This window comes from Drechmeria coniospora, chromosome 01 (assembly GCF_001625195.1).
Source record: "Drechmeria coniospora strain ARSEF 6962 chromosome 01, whole genome shotgun sequence".
Taxonomy (NCBI): Eukaryota; Fungi; Ascomycota; class Sordariomycetes; order Hypocreales; family Ophiocordycipitaceae; genus Drechmeria; species Drechmeria coniospora.
In genome coordinates, this window is record NC_054389.1 from 711530 (window position 1) to 732246 (window position 20717).

The window sequence follows — 20717 nt, forward strand, 5'->3', positions numbered from 1 at the left end:
GCAAGCAAGTACAGCAAGGGAATAGCTTCAAATACTTGGTAGCTGGCTGTCAAAGGTTACGTCGCATAACCAAAGGTCCAGTTGGATGCAACGGATTCTGTCAAGTTCCTGCCGCCAGGTGAGAGTCTGGGCAGTACGTTACGTAATGGTGTCGACTCATTTACAGGTACTGTACGAAGTAGAACTAATACAAGCATTACTTTAAACAGGCACTGGGGACACCCTACACTTGCCGGTATTCGTCGTTGACAGGCTGTATTGGCCTTTTTCCTTTTCATCGTCGTCTTCGAGAATTGGAGTAAATCTTTATTCATTTCCTGCGGCAGCTGTAGCTAGCAGCTATATTAGTGGAGTGGAGTGGCAATGGCGTCGATTCACTCGGCATTAGTATCAGCGCTATCAAAATTGGATCGTCACCTTTGTCTGGTGACTGTAGAATATATCAGTCGTTAACAAGCCCAAATCTGAAAAAATGAGAAACGAAAAATTCGGTTCGTTCTTCGTCAGGGTGTCGTCGAATCAAAACCTTCATCGTGGCCGTAGGCAGTACTGTTAGCAGGGCGGCAGGCGGCTTCATGCGATGGAGAACTTTGATGGCGTAGTGCAGTTGACTAGCCGCATTGCCATACAATAATCGGGTTGCCCATGGCAGGCAGTCGCCCACCAACTCGACAAATCAAGGGAAATCCGGCGAATGATACGCTGGACCCCCAGCACTGCCGATCCATGGCATGCAGCTGCTCGAAATCGCACAGGGACACGTCGCTTCGGTCGCAGCACTCTAGCTAGACCTAGCAAAGGGCCTATGCAATGCAAACAATGGAGATGCGAAACAGGAAAAAAAGGATCGGCGCCGCTCTTTCGGTACGAGCCAGCCTAGCGAGGGCGACCTGCCGTGATGTCCTGGAGAGAAACATGGGAACTGACCCTGCGAAATCGTGTGATGCAGGCTTGGGATGCCGTGGCACCGAGGCATGGTGGTCAAGGACATGAGTTGATGGCTCAATTTTGGTTGCGCTACCACTACAAAGTGAATCGACATTTTTGCCATGCCACTCACTGTATTGCTGCTGCTGCCGCCGCCGCCGGTACCACTGATGCCGCACCGCTGGCGGCGGGCAGACTGGTAACAAGGGGCACAGTAAGAGCCGCCAGCAATAACGACGGCGCAAAGCCTTCATATACAGCGGTGGTAGTCGTAGGCAGCGATTCGACAAATTATCATTGTCCAGGCAGCGCAGGCAGCGCAGGCAGTAAAGGCAGTTGTACTCCGTATATCTCTATACGTAGTTGTATATAACTATCTACGGAGTAGAATTAATATTAATAGTAGGGAGCAGGAATGGCTTGAATTATGTAATGATGAAATAATACTACCGAATTGGTTCATCTCTCCATGAGATAATCACCGTGACACCGTGGGAGTAGAGAGGCCCTATAGTTTGAAGTACTCCCTGTCCCAGCGGGTCGGCCTGTCGCCGTGTCCACTGGCCGCAACCAACAAAAGTGGCAGGCGACAATTGCCGAGCCTGCACTCCGTACAACTACAACTACTCCGTCCGGAGTAAATACAGAGTACGGAACACGGAGGATGCACAGCGAGAAAAAACACGATGCAAGCCATGTACGTTATCAGGTGATGAAGAATCATGGGGACGTTTGTGAGTTGTCCGCACAAAGTGAGTTGTCCGCACAAATGTGCTAATCAGAGTCAAATGAAGAATAGCCCGATATCGGAGCGACACTCTTTACTGCTAGCTACAGTAGATGGGGGAAATAATCAGCGGTTAAACCCCGCACCGCCTGGACGTGTGGCCACTGGCGACGAATCACCCATCCTACCAATCGCCAAACCGCAACATCGACAAAAAAGGACATCTCGCTCGACAACGGACGACCAGGGAATCGAGCCTTGGAGCGCCTCCAAGTTAGACCAGTTGCCCGGGATGCTCTCGTAATTAAAAAAAAAAAAAAAGCGTCATACCACTGGACCACTCGCCCCACAACGGGGAAGATTTTCCTGGACAAACGGGGAATTGAACCCCGGACCTCTTCCAAAGGAGGCAACCACTCGGATCGCTCTTGCTAAGAAAGCGTCATACCACTAGACCATTCGCCCTTACGGATTGTTGGAGGAGGGTCTGTTATTTTGACTTTCAACGAAATCATTCGTCCGTTGTGTGGATGAATTGCAACGATGAGAACCTTGCAACTCGTGTGGATGGGGTGGTGTTACATGTGTTATTATATTCAATTGTCATAAACGGGGGGTTGCGAGAACGGCCGACCAATGAAAATATGGCCCCCCCTTTCGGACCGGGGCCGGGTGCCGCTAGTACAAGAATGTAGGTACTTACTTAAGTACATACAGTGCTTCCTCCTCATGGTAGGTGGTCGAGCAAGGCCGCTAGACAATTGCTTACGACACAGCAGACTCAAGAACCCGACTTCACCCAGCTGGTACTACAGCAATGCGAGCAATACAGTACATGCACATGCACCTGAGAAGCAGAGTTGGAGCAGCGTATTCCGTCATGTCAAGGTCCGTGGATAGGTGACGAAAGAAAGTGGAAGATTGTGCGGACGTGAGTGTAGAAGAACGCTCGTTCCTAACGCAGGAAAAAATACATGTGCTGAAAACCTGTCGGTGCGTCGCCTACATGCACCGGGCTCCAAGTACAAGGTAGGTTATTGTACTTACATGGTGCATCTGTACTCCGTACTGATAATGAACATGCCAAGTGTCTACCTATACCAGTAAGCCTCGGGATGTGTGCAGAATAAGTACGAGCACGTCAGGGAACGTCACGTGCGACGTGGCAGCGGCCTGCGGCGAGCGCTCTTGCCCTTTGATTTACCAGAACTGCTCTCTCGCTCCACGCAACACTCTTGATGGCCTCTCCTTCTCGCTCCCCATTGCCATTGCCCAGCATAAACGACAATGGAGCATGGCGACCCTGGATTGGCGAGCGGTCGTGAGTACCAGCCTGGCCTGGTCCCCGACTTCCGCTGCCGAATCGACCACGTCCATCGTCGAGCGTCACGTCGAGCGTCGCGTCGAGCGAAGCTTTCGACCGCGGGGTGCGTCCTTTGAGAGAGGAGTCGGGTGCTGACATAGCTTGTAGCGCAACACACGGCATCGGATACATCGGTAGGTCATGCGGCATACAATGCCTTTACATTCCTACCTCGTCCGCGCCCTCGCCTGTATCGACGGCCGAGCATCACGAACTGGGCCATGGTCATTTTCTCCGACGTCGTCACCGTCGACGAGAGGGCAAGTACCAGGGCATCGCTCGCAGCGTCGTCGGGCCCTTTCTCGCCGCCGCCGCCGCCGCCGCATCAAGGGCCACCTGGCCGGGCTTCTCCGTCATCGTCTACGCCCTCATGCTCGTCCGTCCCCATTTTTGGCATGCGGAGAATGGCTTTGACCATATCTAGCCTGTGCGCATGCCGTTGCAAGCGCTACGGCAAATGTCCGCTTCGCCTTTGGCATGTGGAAGCTGTGCGAGACGCCCAGTGCCGACCCGCCATCTCCGTGCGGCTGACAAAGCTCGGGGGACCCTGGCTTGCGCAGGCGCACGAGCCAATCGTCGCCATGCCACTCTTCGCCGTCGCTCTCGGCCTGCTTGTGGGCATCGGCTTCCGCCGAGGACAGGGGACCGACCCCGAAAGAGGATCCGTCCACGGTTGGCCACGGTGTGCCCGGGGAGACGATGGGTGGGCGAGTCTCTACCCGGGGCCGAAGCCGAAGCGGCAGCCTCCTGGCGGGCCGGATGATGAGGAGAATTCAGGCAACGGAAGAAAATGGGCGTCCAAAGTCAACCTTGTCCTCTCATGCCGTCGCATGCCCTGCGAAGCGAGCGAGTGCGCATCCGGATTTCGCGTCCAAACTCGCGGGGCGATTAACTCCGAATTCAAACATGCTCCTCTTGACCGGACACATCATCTCGGACACGGCTGAAGAGCGAGTTCCGTCGCACAGGCGTCGTGCGGTGACGGAGAAGCCATGCTGTTGGCGGAGATAACGCTTTCGTCCGAGGCGGCGATTATGAATACTAGCCAGCCCACTTTTGGGCTCGGTGCGCCCCGCGACTCAGAGACAAGCGTACACTGGCCCATCCCCTCCGGTCCGCCGTGGATGCCGAGAGCCAGAGCCGGGACGCTTGCTGCATCATCGCATCATGGAGCACGACGAGCTTGCTGGCCTCCGAGCATGCCGTCAGGCTTTCGCCTATATAATGATGGGCTCTTCCCATGCAGGCGAGCCTCTGTCGTAAACACGCACCCAACTCCGTACGTGCAGACGCCCATCCATCTCATCGTCACCAAGGCCATCCGTCAACCCTCACCCTCACCACCCGTTGACTCGGCCATCGTCGCTGCTCACGTTTGCACATCACAATCGTCGTCGACGTCGGCAAGCCGTCACCATGGCCCCTCGGTACGCCAAGGACCAGCCCGCGGGGTTCACCAACCGCATTGAGCGTGTTGCCATCGTCGGGGTATGTGCCCGGCCCGTCACCCCATCGGTCGTGCTCACCAATGCTGATGAGCAACCAAGGTCGGCGGCCAAGTCGGCAGCGCCATGACGGCAGCCCTCCTCTCGACCGGCAAGCACACCGTCACGGCCGTCACGCGAGCGAGCAGCGAGACCAAGGTGCCCGAGGGCGTCGTCGCCGCCAAGGTGGACTACGACGACGAGCAGACGCTCGTCGATGCCCTTCGCGGCCAGCAGTTCCTCATCATCTCCATGGCCGTCACGGCGCCCCCGGATTCCCAGGACAAGCTCATCAAGGCGGCGGCCAAGGCCGGCGTGCCGTGGGTCATGCCCAACTGCTACGGCACCGACGTCGAGGACAGGGAGCTCGGCGACGAGAACCTCACGGGCCCGAGGGTGCGGGCGGGGATCGAGGCCGTCGAGCGGGAAGGCGTCGGCTCGTGGGTGGCCATGTGCTGCTCCTTCTGGTACGAGTACTCGCTCGGCATGGGCCCCGGCTGGTTCGGCTTCGACTTTGGGAAGAAAAAGGTGACGTTCAACGACGCCGGGACGACGCGCATCAACACGTCGACCTGGGACCAGTGCGGACGCGCCATCAAGGCCCTCCTGAGCCTCAAGGAGCTGCCCGACGACGCCGACGACGACGCGCCGACGCTGTCGAGGTGGCGCGACAAGCCGCTCTACATCTCGAGCTTCCTCCTCTCGCAGCGAGACATGCTCGACAGCGTCCAGCGCGTGACGGGCACGACCGACGCCGACTGGCAGATCGAGCACGAGGAGAGCCGAGCGCGGTACCGGCGCGGCATGGACATGTTCAAGCAGGGCGAGCTCCTCGGCTTCGGCATCTGCCTCTACACCCGCACCTTTTTCCCCGACGGCGGCGGCAACTTTGAGGCGACGCGGGGGCTCGCCAACGACGTGCTCGGGCTGCCAAAGGAGGACGTTGATGAGGCGACGAGGCGGGCGCTGGCCATGGTGGACGGAGGCTTCGGGCCGCCCAAGAGGGGTTGAGGTTGCCGTCTGGGAACCCCCACGTCGGTCGGTGGTGCGCTGATCTCGGTACCCCCGATGGGACCCGCTGTAAGAGCTGGGGGAGCTACCATGTCACCGATGACATTAATGCTGGGTACTACCAAGATTCCGAAGAATAATAGTTGTACTTGCAGGCCGTGCTGTGACTATTACTTGGTACAGTACAGTCACCACTGTAGAGAAAAGTGACGATTCAATTTTGGTTGCGCTACCATTACGAGTTGAATCGACACTCTTGCCACCCCGCTATAGCCCATAAGTGATACGTGTACTGTACTGTACGTACTGTAACTCGAGTGCTTGTGTTCCGTAGATGCAGTAATTACTGTCTAGACTCGCTCTTTGGCGCTCGCTGGCTGGTACGTCATATGCAAGTTACAGCACTTGCACACGCACTGTTGGAAACTCGTGTTGACGGAGATGACGTCACAATCACACCTTGCCCTGCAATTCTCGACGTGAAATGAAGATATCTGCGAGCTCGACTCGCCCATGTTGTGCAATGCATTGAGAGACAAGCAACCCCCGCAAAGGAGCCATCTTGGTTTGAACCAATCCGTCAGGCTGCGAGCTAAGCTCCATATTCCGTAGAGTATGAATTGAGTTTCCCCTCCGGCAGCTCCGGACAAGAGGCCTAGTGGGGGGGGGGGGAGGTCGTCAATTCGACATCTGGCAGATGGCGTAGGCGACGTTGACACCTTGACGTCGTCAACTTTTCTTTCCTTCCCACACCCGCCAATGCGCATGCCGTAAGCTGCCGTTTGTGTCATCAAAGGTGATGACGGCTGCTGTCCGAATGACGCTCGATGCTGCCGGTGAATCCCTACTCTCAGAAGTTTCTTGCTCGTTCCTCATGTACTCTGCACCCGGCACCCAGACATACAGGCTTCGGGCATAGACGGCCAGTGCACTGTAGATACCTGGACTGGTGAGAAACCCTCGCCCCCCCCCCTCCCCTCCTCCCCCAGCGCCCACAGCATCGTCACCGCTTCATTCTTCCCTCGCGCGCGCCCCCAAGACCACGTCTTTTTTTATCCATTTCTTCGCCATTTCTGCTGCTTTGGACGCCTCGTGGATGCGAATACGAATAGCCATGCTGACCGTCTGCCCCTTGTCGTCGCATCCAGTGCACTCCCATTCCAATCCTTCGCGCTAGCCCGACAGCAGCTCCAGCGGTTCCAGCAGCGCCAGCCGAGCGTGGGGTAGCAGCTCGCCTGCTCCTCCCGCCCGCTCCGCTTCTCTCCCTCATCATGAGCCCCAGAACCATGACGTCCAACGAGGTGTATCTGCTGCCGCTCAACGACGACGGCTCGCCAAACGTCGCCGGCGAGTACATTTACCTCGCCCCCCGATCCGCCGACCCCGTCACCGTTCGCTTCGCCATCGAGGGCACCTCCTCCATATGTCGTCATGGCAGCCTCTGGGTCAACATCCCCCCCAAGGATCACGAATTCCGTCGTGACAGCTTTCGGGAGTTCAAGTCCGCCCCCCCCCCGCTCGCTGGCTGTCCGGAAGAGTGCGCCGTATCTGTCCTCGAGGCTTACCCTGTCCCAGACTGAAGCCCGACTTCAATCGTACCATCGAAATCTCCGTTCCCATCTACCAGCCCGGCGCCTTCGCCTTCTACACCACCTATGCCGGCCTGCCCAAGCTCGAGCCGCACCTCGCCGTCGAGCCCTCGACGACGGACCAAAAGTTGGAAAAGACGCCCTTGTACTACATCGATGTCGCTCCGCGGCTGCGGCTCGATGGCAGTCCGCTGCCGCTGCCGGCTCTCTCCATGTTCTCGCTCATCGGGAAGCTCATGGGCCGCTTTCCGACCGACTGGGAAAGGCACTTTGCCGGCATCGGCAACCGGGGCTACAACATGGTCCACTTCACCCCCCTCCAGGTTCGCGGCGAATCCAACTCCCCCTTCAGCCTCTACGACCAGCTCGGCTGGGACGCCGACTGCTTCCCCCAAGGCGAGGCCGACGTCGAGAGAATGGTGGAGAGCCTGGAGAAGAATCACTCGCTGCTCAGCCTGACGGACATTGTCCTCAACCACACCGCCAACAACACCATGTGGCTCCAGGAGCACCCGGAAGCCGGCTACAACCTGACGACGGCGCCCTGGCTCGAGTCCGCCTACGTGCTCGACACCAAGCTGCTCGAGCTGAGCGACAGCATGGAAAGCCTGGGCCTGCCCCTCGATCCCGCGTCCACCGACGATCTGATGCGCATCATGGCGGCCATCAAGACCGAGGTCGTCGCCAAGATTCGCCTCTGGGAGTTCTACGCCCTCGACGTCGACCGCGACGCCGACGCCGCCGTCGAAGCCTGGACCCTCGGCAAGACCTTCCAGCCCGCCGCCGACGACGCCGGCTTCGAGGAAACCGTCGAGCGGCTCGAGACGGGCAACCTGTCCGCTCAGGTCGACTTTATGAGAAAGTTTTCCCTGCGCGGCCTGGAAAGCCTCGGACCGCGCTACAAGCGAAGCGTCGACCACTCCGTCGCCGCCACCATGCTCTCCTTTTCCATGGGCCGCTTCGAGGCCGGCAACCCGTCCGCGCCCGACAAGGCGGCGGCGAGGACGAGGATGGTGCAGGTTCTGGACGCCCTGAACGTCGACTTTTACAAGGAGTACGACGCCGACATTGACGAGATCCTCGAGCAGCTCTACAATCGCCTCAAGTACGTCCGCCTCGACGAGCACGGCCCCAGGCTCGGCCCCATCACCAAGGCGAACCCCCTCATCGAGACCTACTTCACGAGGCTTCCCTCCAACGCGACGACGGCCAAGCACAAGCCCGGGGACCTCGTCCTCGTGAACAACGGTTGGGTTTGGGCCGGCAACGCCATGGTCGACAACGCCGGCCCGAGCTCGCGCGTCTACCTGCGGCGCGAGGTCATCGTCTGGGGCGATTGCGTCAAGCTGCGATACGGCTCCGGTCCCGACGACAGTCCCTGGCTCTGGCGGCACATGACGGCCTACGCCCGCCTCCTCGCCAAGCACTTTGCCGGATTCCGCATCGACAACTGCCATTCCACGCCGCTGCACGTTGCCGAGCACATCCTCGACGAGGCCCGCCGCGTTCGGCCGGACCTCTACGTCGTCGCCGAGCTCTTCACCGGCTCCGAGGAGATGGACTACGTCTTCGTCAAGAGGCTCGGCCTGAGCTCCCTCATCCGCGAGGCCATGCAGGCTTGGAGCACGTCCGAGCTGAGCAGGCTCGTCCACCGCCACGGCGGCCGACCCATCGGGAGCTTCGAGGTCGACAACATCACCCGGTCCGACACGGGCTCGCCGCCGACCAGTCCCACCACGACCGGTCCGGACGGTCACCTCTCGCGGGAAATCATCCGCCAGATCAGGCCGACGCCCGTCCACGCCCTCTTCATGGACTGCACGCACGACAACGAAACGCCGGCCCAGAAGCGGGACGCCCGAGACACGCTGCCCAACGCCGCCCTCGTCTGCATGTGCTCCAGCGCGACGGGCAGCGTCATGGGATACGACGAGATCTACCCGCGCCTCGTCGACCTCGTCGGCGAGAAGCGGACCTACACGTCCGAGTCGTCCGCTTCGCCCTCGGTCAACATCGGCGGCGGCAAGAACGGCATCGGCGGCGTCAAGAAGCTTCTGAACCAGATCCACACCCTCATGGGCAAGGACGGCTACGACGAAACCCACATCCACCACGAGGAGGAGTACATCACCGTCCACAGGGTCCATCCCGGGTCCCGCAAAGGATACTTCCTCATCGCCCACACGGCCTTCCCCGGCTACGGCAACGGCAACGGCGCCTTCAACCCGGTCCGTCTCACCGGCACGCGCGCGAGGCATCTGGGAAGCTGGATGCTCGAGGTCGACGCGAGCGAAGAGGCCACCCGGAAGACGCTTGCCGACGAGCAGCACCTCCGCGGCCTGCCCAGTCGCGTCGTGGATTTGGCCGGCATCAAGATGGAACTGCACGGCGACGACACCATCGTCACCGTCCGCGACAAGTTCCCCCCGGGGAGCATCGCGCTCTTCGAAACCTGGATTCCCGCGGCCGAGCATTCGGCCGGCCTGGACACGTACGTGACCTCGGGCGCCACCGCGGCCTGGAGCCGCGTCGATCTCATCGACCTCAACTTCCTGCTCTACCGCTGCGAGGCGGAGGAGAAGGACTCGAGCGGTGGCCGCGACGGCACGTACGACATTCCCGGCCACGGCAAGCTCAACTACGCCGGCTTGCAAGGATGGTGGAGCCTTCTCAAGAACATCGTGCGGGACAACAACCTGGCCCACCCCCTGTGCCAAAATCTCCGCGACGGAACTTGGGCTCTCGACTACATCGTGGGGCGGGTCGAGCGGATGAGCAGGACGGCCGGCCACGAGCGGCTCGAGAAGCCTGCCGCCTGGCTCAGGGAGCGATTCGACGCTCTCCGAACCATCCCCAGCTTCCTGCTGCCGCGGTACTTTGGCCTCGTCTTGCGGACGGCCTACCAGGCGAGCTGGAACAGGGGTCTCGAGCTGATGAACGCCAGCGTCAACGAAGGCCAATGGTTTCTGCAGAGCCTCGCCATGGTGAGCATTCAGCAAACGGGCATGGTCAAGTCGGCCTCGCTGTGGCCGAACAAGCCCGTCCCCAGCGTCGCCGCCGGCCTGCCTCATTTTGCCGTCGAGTGGGCGAGGTGCTGGGGTCGCGACGTCTTCATCGCCATCCGCGGCCTGTACCTCGGCACCGGCCGCTTCGCCGAGGCCAAGGAGCACATCCATGCATTTGCGAGCGTCCTGAAGCACGGCATGATACCCAACCTGTTGAGCAGCGGCGACGCGCCGCGCTACAACGCCCGAGACTCCATCTGGTTCTTCCTGCAGGCGATCCAGGATTACATTCACTTCGCCCCCGGCGGCGCGAGCCTGCTAGGGGAAAAGGTGAAGCGGAGGTTCTTGCCCTACGACGACACGTGGTTCCCGACGGACGATGCGCGGGCCTACTCCAAGGAGAGCACGGTGGAGGACGTCATCCAGGAAGCCCTGCAAAGGCACGCCTCGGGCATGAAATACCGCGAGGCAAACGCGGGGCCCCAGATTGACTCTCAGATGAGCGACGAAGGCTTCAACCAGGACATCAGCGTCGATTGGAGCACGGGCCTCGTCTTCGGTGGCAATCAATTCAACTGCGGCACCTGGATGGACAAGATGGGCGAGAGCGAACGCGCCGGCTCCAAGGGAGTGCCCGGGACCCCTCGCGACGGGGCCGCCATCGAGATCACCGGACTCCTATACAGCACCGTCGCCTGGCTGGCCACGCTGCACAAGGAAGGCAAGTACGCCTACTCGGGCGTGAAAAAGACGGACGGCACCGCCGTCTCGTTCGCCGACTGGGCGAAGCTCATCAAGGGCAACTTTGAGCGGTGCTACTACGTTCCAGTGTCACCGGACGACGACGCGAGGTACGACGTCAATCCTCGGGTCGTCAACCGACGAGGCATCTACAAGGACCTGTACAGGTCCGGGAAGGAGTACGAGGATTACCAGCTGCGGTGCAACTTTCCCATCGCCATGAGCGTCGCGCCATCCCTCTTCGACGCCGACCACGCCATGCACGCCCTCTGCCTCGCCGACAGCGTCCTCCGCGGCCCGACGGGCATGGCGACGCTGGACCCGGCCGACCTCAACTACCGGCCGTACTACCGCAACAGCGAAGACAGCGACGACTTTGCCACGAGCAAGGGACGCAACTACCACCAAGGGCCCGAGTGGCTCTGGCCCACGGGTTTCTTCCTCCGCGCGCTGCTCAAGTTCGACCTCAAGCGGCGCACGACGTCCGAGGGACGGGTCGAGGCCTTCCAGCAGGTGACGAGGCGCTTGAGCGGCTGCAAGGCAATGATAGGGGACAGCGTCTGGGCGGGCTTGGCCGAGCTGACGCAGAAGAACGGGGAGCACTGCCACGACTCGGTGAGTCGATCGGAACCGTCGGGGAAAGGCGTCGATGCTAACGCGTAACAGTGCCCGACGCAGGCGTGGTCAGCCGGTTGTCTCATCGACCTGTACATGGACGCGCTGGAGGAGCAGCAGGCGATCAGGGCCTCGGCACAAATGCTGCACGGTCTGCCCAACACCGGCAAGACGGCAACACTCGACATCGCCCAGCGTTAGGCGGGGGGGGCCATTGTTCACCTGCCCCCCCCCCTCGTTACATGACAATAATGAATGGACAAGACGGTGGATGCAGCAGTGAAGGGACGTCGGTACTAGTAACTAGCCAGCATAGATGGACAAGGTTTCATTTCGGCTACGTCTATTAACCTGATGGGAATAGTATGCTTTTCAAAGGGCTGCCAAGCCCGGAGTATAAAAAAAAGAGGAAATAAAGAAGAAAGTGGTGAATGAATAAAGTGTATGCAAACGTAACCCCGCGTTGCGCCTCCCACTTGAGCCCGACAAACGACTTTTCATAATTGGGAGTCCTGGAGGCTCTGATGCGGCACGCGAACCCAGCACCAACCAACCCAGGTCGGAAGCAAAACAGTCCAAAAATATGCAAGTGTGATGCAAGTAGCAGAACGCCGCATGCTGGTGATGGCTCGCAAGGCGACGAGGCACAGATTTCGATTCCAAGAAAGTCGGGTTGACGTGTCATGAGATGACGGAGGGTTCCTGGCGATGCCTCCGGCGGATTGGAGGAGAGCACGAGCAGGAAAGGTGAGCTATGTGTATGTCCAGGTAAGAAGCCGCGATGCATCGTCTCGTTGGCAAAAAGTGCAAGTGATTACACGCCAAGCGAGTTGGCGCGGCGCAAGAACGAAGAGCGGACGGTAGAAAGGTCGGATCGTCGTTTGATGCACGCAAGTTGCTCCTCGGCTACGTCCGCCGGCTGGAGAACCACTTCGTCTTCTCCTTGGTCGGCTGGGGCTTCTCGGTCATGGCGCCCGTCTCGGCATCGGGATTAAAGGTCATGGGCATGACAGACTCGGAGCCGGTGACGGTCGGGCCCCAGGAAGGATGGGAGCTGGAACCGGAGTGCTTCTGGCCCATAAACTGCTGTCGGTCCTTCTTGCGGATGTAGCGACGACGCCACAGGCAGGCGCCCACCCAGATGACGGTGATGCCGACGACGAGAAGGACGATGAAGATGACCCATTGCCAGTGGTTCGAAATCCTGTCGGCGCGGCCTGGTCAGCGTGCCGTACAGTTTGGGGGCAGTAGGGGTGCGTCTCGGGCGTGCGTCACTTACCAGTCGCCACCTCCGCTGTTGCTGTTGGCACTTGCGCTCGCGGCCGACGTTGGTTTGCTGCCGGAAATGGTCGTTGTTTTGGGGTTTGAAGCGCGTGCGGTCGTCGTCTTCGGCGTCGCGCACATGCCCTGGAACCATGCCGCGACGGACTGGAGACCGCCGTTGACGCCGTTGCAGGCCTCGTCGCAGACACCGGCCGTTCCTTGGGAGAAGGGTGACACCTTGTCATGGGCGCAGAAGCAGGCCACGTAGGAGCCAGCGTTGGCCGGGGCCACGGCGGGAGGGACGCAGGCACCGTTGGCATCGTAGAGGGGACCGCACTGCTTGGCACAGTCGGGAAGCCTCGAGGGATCGCTGAAGGGCGGGATGGTCGTGACGGGTAGTTGGGCTGGCCAAGGTTAGCGAGGCAAGGAAGCGAGGCCGAGGGGGTCGAGGCAGGAGCATACCCATGGTGAATGTCGATTGTGAAGGTCAAGCTTGGGCGTTGTCGGATGCACGTCAAGGCTGAGCAAGAGCAAAGCGACGAGGGTGGATGGATGGCTCTCGACAGCGGCAGAAGCAGCAACGGATCGGCCAAGGCACCGATGAGGCGTCCCAGTCAGGTGGAAGAGAGAATGGCGAGTCTCGTGTCGTCGTGTTCAGAGCTCGAGGCGGCGGCGGCGAGGCTGACGGCGTGCGTCTCGTACGACGGCTCCGGCGGCGATGCGTGGTCGGGGAGGCAGGGCGAGGGCGGGAACGGGACGTTTGCTATGACGGTCGTTTGAATCGGTCGGCTCGGCGCGGGCAGAGTGTGCGTCGACGAGAGCTAGGTTCGGCGGTAGGGTGACGGTAGCGACGGGCGAAAGCAGCGGCGAAGGAAAATGGTGTCGGGTCGGAGCGAACCATGCACCGCCAACTCGCGGGTGCAGAGAGAGAGAGCGTCGGATTCGGGTAGGCGACGGACACGGCGGTCGTGGCAGGGCACGGTGTGGTATGCTGCGACGTCGTGCGTTGTGCTGTTTGGATTGACGCGCGGCGGAAGCAAAGGAGTGAATTGGAATGTGAGCAATGGCAAGGAGAGACGGACGGGGGGGGGGGGGCGAGAGTTGTAGAAGTTGCTCGTTCCTGTCCCGTCCTAATATTCTGCGTGGGCGACGGGAAGGGGAAGGAACATGCGCCACCACGGGCTCTGTACCTGCCACACGAGGCAGCGCACACGGTTACACGTAAAGTACCGGTACGGCGCAGCGCGCCCTCGGCACGGGGTGCAAACAAGTACCCGTACCTCGAACTTGACACGACGGCTAGCTTGCACCGTCGATTGGGCGGCGGGAGGGCGGACGGACGGGGCGGCGTCGCTTTCGGACATGGGCGAGCAGGGGCCGCGGCACTAGCACGCGCCGCAAGTACCTGTACACGTCGAGTACAAGGCGCCCCCGTCGGGGTCCCTCGGCCAGCGGCGAGGACGGCGGCGAGGCCAGCGGAACAGGCGTGGGCGGTAGCGCTGGAGCACCCACGCAGGCGTACCGTCGACGGCGGGGCACGTGTACAGGGCCGGTACAGGTACATGCCTGTCGGAGTAAGTTGCCGTACCTTTGTCCTCCGTACGGAGTACATGATACATGTTTGCTCTCGAAATCGAAACGACGTTTAGGACTAGCGCGGCCCCGAATGGAAACGGGTCGGGGGGAAGCCACGACTGCAACAGGCAATGAGGCGGCTGTTGCCGTTTGGGTTCGATGCAATCACGTCGCGGGCGAAGAGAAACGGGCGGATGATGCAAGGTTTGGTCGCTCCAGCATGTGCACCTATGGGAGGCGGCGCGAGATGCAAACCAACTTGCCCGCGCGGGTGCGAGGAGAGTGTTGTTGGGCTAGTCCAAGAGGGCGTGGGCGGAGGACTCCGTACGGATTCGACTCACGAGCAAGGGCACCGGACTAAAATGGCCAAATAAGCGTGACCAGGCGACTGGTGGAACCGGAAAACCAAGCGTTGTGAAAAGGAGCAGGGGAATAACGCAGCACCCTTTCTTTGCCTACGGGAATGTGCTGCACCGTACAATACTTGCATGCAAATGTACTGTACTGAGACACATGTGCGTACAACGTACTGGCAAGCATGATTGTACGTTATTGATACAGTTATCTGCACTCCGTATCCGTACTTTTACTGTACTGTAGTCGTGCAGCTGCATGTGCCTGCTGCACCACTTGCAAAGCTAGTGCATGTTTACCTAGTAAGTACAGCAAGTAGTATTGCAAGTAGTTGTACATGTACATGTACTTGACCGCCGATGCAAGTACTTACTCCGTACGGAGTACTGCACGGAGAATTGGACAATTTAATTAATTGCCTGCCTGTACAGAGTACAAGTACTTGCAGCACAGAGTAATACGGAGAAGGTGAAGGAGAACGGAGTACTGTACATGTAGTTGTACAACTACAAGATACTTGGTAGAAGAAAGTGCATGTACAGTACGAGGAAGTGAAAGTACATGTACATGTATTACATGTAATTTCCCACGGGCAAGATCTCTTATTCTTCGTCGGGCTTTACAGAGTCATACAAGTAAGTACATGTAAGTACGTACAGGTAATTACTCCGTACGGAGTGAGCTTATCTTGAAGTACGGTACGGAGTACGGAGTACTGCCCAAGTATACAGTACGTAGTTGTTTGTACTCCGTCCAGTACTCCCCTACCGTATTTGACTATGCATTGTCAGGCCGATCCAAGAAGGCAATTTCCGATCAACGCCCTAGGTTGGCTTGGACTTGCCTTTTTTATTCCTTCGTACCTGGTCCAGGGTCGCTCCACCCTGCCCCATGTCAACATTGCGCATGTACCCTGTACTTTGAAGTACAATTCGTGTACATTTGCAATGCCTACTACGTTAGGTGCCCGAGTAGGGACGCACAAGTACACGCAAGTACAAGGGCGTACTGCAGGTGTGTGTCCTCCTAACTCAAGTACAAGGTACAAGTAGGTGTACAAGTATTACTCGTAAGTAAGTACACTTATTCTACATGTATTTACGCCTATATGTACGGAGTACGCCGACATGTACTTGTATGTTCAGAACTTGTATCCCTACAACTACACCCGAGTACAACTACCTATTATCCGTACTTACTAGTACTAATAACGACCTGACGAGCAAGTGCTTCCTCGTCGTCTCTCGTCTAGTTGGCTGGATTCCAACAAGCGGATGCCCTGTGCGCATTGCTTGCGAGCCCGGCAAGTGTACCGAAAGTAAGTACTCGCCCCGACAAGGACATGCGGCATTATTGTTCCGTACTGCACACCTACTTATTGCTTGGTTCGTATGTGCCGGGACAGGTTCTCGGACGAGCCGAATGCGGCCCGTCCTGCACGATGGAGGTGGCGGGGTGACGGTAATCGAGACGGACGGTGGCTGGGTCGAACTGTTGTGGCTTCCGAGTGCCTGCGCCAGCGCGGATGATGTGACAGCCGAACGCCACGAGGCTACGGAAGAGGCATTCCTCCGATGTGCCTACAGTACTTGCACCTACGGCAGTGGTGGTTGTAATACTTACTGTACGTACAATAGCGGTGGCGGTAATGCTGCGTCCATCCCACGTCCACGGATAGCACCGGCTGCTGCTGCCAGTCATCGATGCTGTTCACTTGCACGTGCACGTGCAAGTGCAGAGTTCACGTGCCGTAAAATGCACATGTGCGTGTACACACCTTCGCACTGCAGGTACAGAGTTCTGACGGAGCAACTCTAAAGTGGCCGAGTCGTCATTCATTCTCTGCGGGGAAACGCCAATGTGCTGTGTTGATCCATCCACCACCGCCGCCGCCGTCAAGGACATGTTTCTTCATCTGTTTCAGCAGCGCACTGACGCATCTTCAGCAGGCAGCGAGTCCCCTCCCTTGGAGGACCGGGTCGGCCAGCGAGCGCGCCGTGCTTCCGTCGTCCCGTCTTCGTCGGGCATGCCGTGAATGTGCCACGATCGGCAGCAGATGGCCTCGTGTTTGCACGGGCTTCATGGCGCGCCGTGTCCGTCCATCTGCACTGCACGCAAGTGCCGCGGGCCAGATGTACATGTACGTGCTGCACCTGGATGCTGCTACCATTCTACCAACGCACGCACACCCGTAGGTGTTCACGCGTGGGCCGTGCTGTATGCTTATGCTCAACCAGTCATCCGTCGACGTTCCTCCTCCATCGAGTCTCACGGCATCGCCTGGGTCGCGGGTCGCTGCCGTCGAAGCTGCGATGCGGCATGCATGAGATGCAACGGACGGCAACCAGCGACATTCGACAGCGTTCGCACACCTGCGGCACGTGACGGCCAGGAGACACCAGCAGCTCGACGGCCGACGAGTCGCTCGCCGTCACGGCTCCCTACCATGCCTCGAGCGAGCAGGCACAGCGCCCCCGTCCCGCAAGGGACCGATCGTCCGTCGGCGCTCGGCCGGAGCAGGCTCTCAACCACGGCAGCGTCTCCATGGCGGCCGAGTCTTTGTCGGCCCGTCAGGACTTCTTGACCGAGCCCTGCGTCGCCTTGGTCGACGGCCCGTCCAGCCGCTCCTTGCCGCCGCCGCCGCCGCCGCCGCCGCCCTTGCTCTCCGTCGGCTTCTTCTCCACCGGCACGAGGTTCGGTGGGTGCCACGGGCCCCCTGTGCACTCGACATATTTTTCAATGGCAAAGTTGGATGAAGCACCGGTTGCTGTGTCGAGTAAGTCGCCAAACGTCTGGGCCGTGACCTCCGACCGACCCTCCCGCACCTACCTGCTTTCTTGGCTGGGCTCGTCATCGCCACGGATGATGTCTTCTTTGCTGTGCGCGTCTGTCCGTCTTCTTCCTCTGCCGGTTGCTGTTTTGCTCCGTCTGCGTTCAAAGTCGACGCGTCCACGAGCGGCGACGGCCGGCTGGCCGGCTTTTGTACTCGTCTCCGTGCGTCGTCAAAGACATCGTCGTCGTCGAATGCAAGCCTCTCCGGCCATCAGTTGCCTCACTTTGCCGTCACACTCGACACCTCTCGTCGGCGACGGCTTCCTGCATGGACGACGCCAGGTTGAGCAAGTTTCTAGCGAGACCATTCGCATCTCTACCACGACGCCCGCCTCGGTTGGGCATGCCCCATACCGCGTCCCGGGCCAAGGCTACGCCGTGTCGTCCCCTTGGCCACCCACCGATTCGTGCTCGAAAGCGTCGAGGACGCCGGAAGCATGGCCAAGCCGGCACCAACGTTGGAAGGTCTACACGTCGACTTGGTCATCGCACGTGCTGTCTCGTCTCGTCCAAGTGCGGACCAAGCGCCATCTCGTGCCTGCATCGTCGGGGTCACTGGTGGCGGACGGCGAGCCGACGACAAGATGATCGAAGATGGCCGAGAATTTCTAACCGTCATTCGTCTCATCATCTCGTCCCGATGCCTCATGTCCTGCAGTATCCTCTGCTGTTTTTATTTTTGTTTTATTTCCATGTCTACATCGGATCATGTCCACATCGTCAGGACGGGACACGGCCGCTGGCTGTGCGTCCCTCGACCATGCCGCCGTCGCGTCGAAGCTCGTAACCGGTTTGCGGCTCCAGGCAGGGTCCAGTCTCATCAACGTCCTATGGTGGTCACTCGACGATTCCCATCCCCCGTCACGGATCCGGCCTCGGTCGTCAGCCGTCGTGCCACTCTAGAGATGGTCACCACATGGCGAGGAGCAACAAGTGCGGGTCGAGGCCGTCGAGGCCGTCGAGAGCCGCCGCCGCCAGGACCCTGTGGCGCACATCTGCGGCCTGTGGCGTGCGTCTCCAACCTGTGGCGTACGTCTGCAACCTGTGGCCACCGTCTCCAACCTGTGGCGTCCTTCTCTGACACGACCCGAGCGTTGCATCATCGCTGGGCACGCTGGGCAGCGTCGTTTCGTTCGGCGTGCCCAACATCCAAAGGTTCTCGGGTCTGCACCCTGGCACGACGCGGTGCGGCTTTCACTTGAATCTCAGCATCGTCACATGACGCACGGCACAGCAATCGGTTAGGCGCCATCGAACGGGCCGTTCATCTGGTCCATTCCAAGCCACGATGCGAGGGCTTCGACCATGACAGGCCTCTGCCCTCGACGTCGACGACCCGTTCTGCCAGTCGCACCGGCCTCGTCAAAGACTGCTCCTCGCTTGCGCAATGCAACTACGCGTTGGGCGCCCGCCAACTTGGGTTCCGTCATCAGCCCGCCATCTCGGTCGGGGCCAACCCACGCGGCAACCCCGAGCGATGGCCGTCGGTCGCGGCGCCGTCGTATGGCAATCTCTGGTATGGTCCGACAGCTCACCGCAGCCTTGCACGGCCAGAACCGTGTGGATTAAGGAGGCAGACGCCGGTCCGGCCCTGGCAAGTCCATGTCGAGTCTGGTTTGTGTGCAACCACGAGGCGGCATCACGAGACAGGTCGCCTTCCCACCAGGCCAGTCAGGAACCGACAGATCTGGTCGATTGCTCGGTGACAAGGCAACCCTGCCACCGAAAGGATATTGCAGCCCTGCCCTGAATGCAATGCAGTCTCTCGGGTAGCAATACGAGTACGGGGTAGCGGCTGTTACCCTGTGTCCCGCTACGATGAGGTGCATCATCCATGCGCAATCTTCCCTCATCGTAGGCCGTCGATACCCGGAGCCATCATTCGTTTTGGCCAATGTGTCCTTTCACATGCATTATTAGTCATCCATGTTCGTCTTTTGTTCCTCAGCATGTAATTACTTACGGCAAACATGGTGCATTCATCGTGACTGTCTGGAGACGAGCTTCGACGCCGGTCCGGCCCAAGCCTGGGCATTTCGCTTCCCATTTCCCCTCCGCAGGGAGGCAAGTGACGATTAAACGCCATCGAGCGCCATCGAGTTGCATCTCCTCCAAACTCGCCTCGGTCCACCGGCCATCTTCGGTCTCGAACCAGCGGTGCGATGCTCACATGATGCATCGTGAGGGGTCGCGCGGCTACCTGCGTAGCGTCTCTGCTGGTCGTTGGATGGCGATCCCATGCCTCGGCTACGATGCGTGCGTCATGCCCGACGGCCCTGCCCATTGGACAACTACATGCGACGGGGGATGAATGGATGGCAAGATTCGCCGGCCAAGTCGAAGACAAGCCCAGCACAAGCGCACCTGCTGGTAGCAGTGAGGGAGGATGATGCGAGTCGAGACAGATTGGGGGTGCAGGGTAGTGACAACCGATGAGCCAAACACGCCTACGGAGCACGGAGTATCAACACACTAACTAAAATTCCAAGTACTGAAATTGTACCCAATTATTATTACTGTACTCCGTACTTCATACTTGGTACTTGCACCTACAGTAGGTATACTCCGTACCGACATTCGTAATTACTTGGACGGAGTATTCCGAACGGAGTACAGTATTATACTAAGCACTTAGGTAACCAAGTACTGTAGGCGCATGTGAATCAGTGAGGTGCCTGATGGCAGAGACGGAGTGCTCCGTACAGCGAGATGAAAAGTGATCTACAGTAGAAGTACTTACTGTAATTATTGTAGTCAAGTACCTATACTGGGGAGGACGCTGCCCTGTAAAAACACTTGCGCTACAAGCCTACAACTACGGCCCCAACAGCCCAACAGACCAACGCACCAAGTGCTGCGAGTGCTGTAGGTGGAGCGTTAGGGACCTCGTTGGCCCCCTCGCAGACCCCAATGCGCGCTGTAACTTAGCACCTAGGCTGCTGGCAGTGCCCGCCACAGCCGTACGGAGGACGGAGGACGGAGCATAGTCGTCCGTGGTTGTTCCGCCGTCGCACGCATTAATTCGTGTGGTCCGTGCGTACTTCAGACGTCACCCGACTTGCCAGTCTGAATATGGCCTGCGCTTTCCTCGCTGCACTCCATATTCGTACGCACTATTATTATTGTCATTCCCCATCGCCCATGTCCATCCCGACACCCACGACCGGCAGCTTTCGCCTGACGACACCAGCCATCACGACCTCAAGCGCTCGACAAGAGACATGAGGCAGC

At 59.3% G+C, this 20717-nt stretch overlaps 7 protein-coding genes and 1 non-coding gene across 8 annotated transcripts; 5 read left to right on the forward strand and 3 right to left on the reverse strand.

Annotated features, from left to right (window-relative positions):
• Positions 1–2021: 2021 nt before the first annotated feature.
• On the reverse strand, positions 2022–2119 carry DCS_t39. The gene has a single exon. It is a non-coding gene; the product is annotated as a tRNA-Ala (tRNA).
• An 829-nt stretch (positions 2120–2948) lies between these two features.
• DCS_00178 (uncharacterized protein) lies at positions 2949–3964 on the forward strand (the record flags this gene model as incomplete). The annotated part of the gene is made up of 2 exons (XM_040797520.1): positions 2949–3081; positions 3156–3964. The coding sequence occupies 2 exons, from the start codon at positions 2949–2951 to the stop codon at positions 3962–3964; spliced, it is 942 nt and encodes a 313-aa protein (XP_040658403.1).
• A 469-nt stretch (positions 3965–4433) lies between these two features.
• Positions 4434–5512, forward strand: DCS_00179 (uncharacterized protein; the record flags this gene model as incomplete). Its single annotated transcript, XM_040797521.1, has 2 exons — positions 4434–4505; positions 4565–5512. The coding sequence occupies 2 exons, from the start codon at positions 4434–4436 to the stop codon at positions 5510–5512; spliced, it is 1020 nt and encodes a 339-aa protein (XP_040658404.1).
• A 1271-nt stretch (positions 5513–6783) lies between these two features.
• Positions 6784–11663, forward strand: DCS_00180 (glycogen debranching enzyme; the record flags this gene model as incomplete). The annotated part of the gene is made up of 3 exons (XM_040797522.1): positions 6784–7013; positions 7088–11462; positions 11514–11663. 3 exons carry the CDS (start codon positions 6784–6786, stop codon positions 11661–11663), a joined length of 4755 nt encoding a protein of 1584 aa, XP_040658405.1.
• Positions 11664–12368: 705 nt separating this feature from the next.
• On the reverse strand, positions 12369–13191 carry DCS_00181 (uncharacterized protein; the record flags this gene model as incomplete). The annotated part of the gene is made up of 3 exons (XM_040797523.1): positions 12369–12666; positions 12742–13129; positions 13188–13191. The coding sequence occupies 3 exons, from the start codon at positions 13189–13191 to the stop codon at positions 12369–12371; spliced, it is 690 nt and encodes a 229-aa protein (XP_040658406.1).
• A 188-nt stretch (positions 13192–13379) lies between these two features.
• Positions 13380–14089, reverse strand: DCS_00182 (uncharacterized protein; the record flags this gene model as incomplete). The annotated part of the gene is made up of 2 exons (XM_040797524.1): positions 13380–13736; positions 14006–14089. 2 exons carry the CDS (start codon positions 14087–14089, stop codon positions 13380–13382), a joined length of 441 nt encoding a protein of 146 aa, XP_040658407.1.
• Positions 14090–17198: 3109 nt separating this feature from the next.
• Positions 17199–18074, forward strand: DCS_00183 (uncharacterized protein; the record flags this gene model as incomplete). The annotated part of the gene is made up of 1 exon (XM_040797525.1): positions 17199–18074. One exon carries the CDS (start codon positions 17199–17201, stop codon positions 18072–18074), a length of 876 nt encoding a protein of 291 aa, XP_040658408.1.
• Positions 18075–18194: 120 nt separating this feature from the next.
• On the forward strand, positions 18195–18389 carry DCS_00184 (uncharacterized protein; the record flags this gene model as incomplete). Its single annotated transcript, XM_040797526.1, has 1 exon — positions 18195–18389. One exon carries the CDS (start codon positions 18195–18197, stop codon positions 18387–18389), a length of 195 nt encoding a protein of 64 aa, XP_040658409.1.
• Between the last annotated feature and the right edge of the window lie 2328 nt (positions 18390–20717).